Source organism: Haplochromis burtoni, unplaced genomic scaffold (assembly GCF_018398535.1).
Source record: "Haplochromis burtoni strain Fernald_Lab_line unplaced genomic scaffold, NCSU_Asbu1 Contig_2569, whole genome shotgun sequence".
NCBI lineage: Eukaryota > Metazoa > Chordata > Actinopteri > Cichliformes > Cichlidae > Haplochromis > Haplochromis burtoni.
In genome coordinates, this window is record NW_024584930.1 from 9,847 (window position 1) to 11,491 (window position 1,645).

Sequence of the window (1,645 nt, forward strand, 5' to 3'; positions counted from 1 at the left end):
TGGGTGATTCTCATCCTTAAATGTAGCTCCGTTTGTGCACAGTTTAAGTGATGTATGGTAAAAACAAAAAGAGGATCATGACGAACTCTTCACAGGTTTCATATTTCACACTCACTGCCTACCTCGACAGCGGGGCTTTGAAATATTTATATTTCACAGTTGTTGCATTTTTATATATTGTTATTGTTACTGTCAATGTCCTGCTGATTGTGGTTATCTGTGTGAACAGAAGCTTACATGAACCTATGTACATGTTTCTGTGCAGCCTGTTTGTGAATGAGCTGTATGGTAGTACAGGGCTGTTTCCGCTCCTCCTGCTTCAGATCCTCTCTGATGTTCACACTGTTTCTGCTCCTCTCTGCTTCCTGCAGATCTTCTGTGTGCACACATATGGAACTGCAGAGCTAGCTAACTTAGTCGTCATGTCTTATGACAGATATCTTGCAATATGTTTTCCTCTTCAATATCACACACGTATGAGTCCATGCAAGGTATCCATGCTCATTGTTCTAACGTGGTTTTCCTCATTTCTTGGAATCACTGTTTTGATTTCTCTGAGTGCTCCTCTGCAGCTGTGTGGGAACATCATTAACAAAGTGTACTGTGACAACTATTCTGTTGTTAAACTGGCCTGTTCTGACACCACAGTCAATAACATCTATGGACTCATTTCCACTTCTCTCACCACAATATCGGCTGTCTCTCTGATTCTCTACACCTACACGAGGATCCTGAAAGTCTGTTTTTCTGGATCCAAACAGACCCGACAGAAAGCCGTCAGCACCTGCACGCCTCACCTCGTTTCTCTGCTCAACTATTCATGCAGTGCCTTTTATGAAATTGCACAAAGCAGACTTAACATGAAACATGTCCCAAATATGGTGCGTATTTTTTTATCATTATATTGGCTCATATGCTCACCGCTCTGTAATCCTTTACTTTATGGACTGAGTCTGACCAAAATCCGGATCATATATAAAGGTCTAATCTTAAGTAAAGTCTAAATGCTTGATGTTAGAACTTGGACCAGTCAGTGCAACAGCAGAGAGGAAATGTGGAGAGGATCCAGGCTCCTGTCTTCTGTATATGCTCATGCTCTGAGTTTGAAAACAGTTTACTGTTAGCCTATAAAATAATTTTAGAACGTAAAACTATGTTTCAAATACTTTCATATTTGCTTTGTTTATTCTCTTTTTCTCATTTTTCTCAAAAATTTAAGTTAAAAATAAAATAACTGTACAACAAAATACACAAATACACAATATAGAACATATATAAGAATATATGAGGAAATATAGAACAGTAACAGCAGCTGTACAAATACTAAATGCTAATGAAGAAATATAATGTCCAGGGTTGTGCAATCCACATGTGTAAGTGTCTTGTGCAGTGCAAATATGCTTAAAGTGATTTATTTAAGTAACTTGTGATAAAGTGATTCGATTAGATGACCACACAGTGTAGTTGTGCAGTGGCCACTAGTGTAAATAAATGTCCAGAAAGTCCAGTGTGTGTGTAAGAACCATATGTGTGGGTCAGTACTGTGTGGTGGTGTGATTGAGAGACCGTATCGCCTGCGGGAAGAAGCTCCTCCTCAGTCTCTCTGTGTTGGTCTTCAGGGAGCGGAATCGCTTTCCTGACCTCA

At 39.5% G+C, this 1,645-nt stretch overlaps 1 protein-coding gene across 1 annotated transcript; it reads left to right on the forward strand.

The window, feature by feature from the left end:
* Positions 1–77: 77 nt before the first annotated feature.
* Positions 78–1,004, forward strand: LOC102311390 (olfactory receptor 142-like). Its single transcript, XM_005953437.1, has one exon. The coding sequence runs from the start codon at positions 78–80 to the stop codon at positions 1,002–1,004; it is 927 nt and encodes a 308-aa protein (XP_005953499.1).
* Positions 1,005–1,645: the final 641 nt, after the last annotated feature.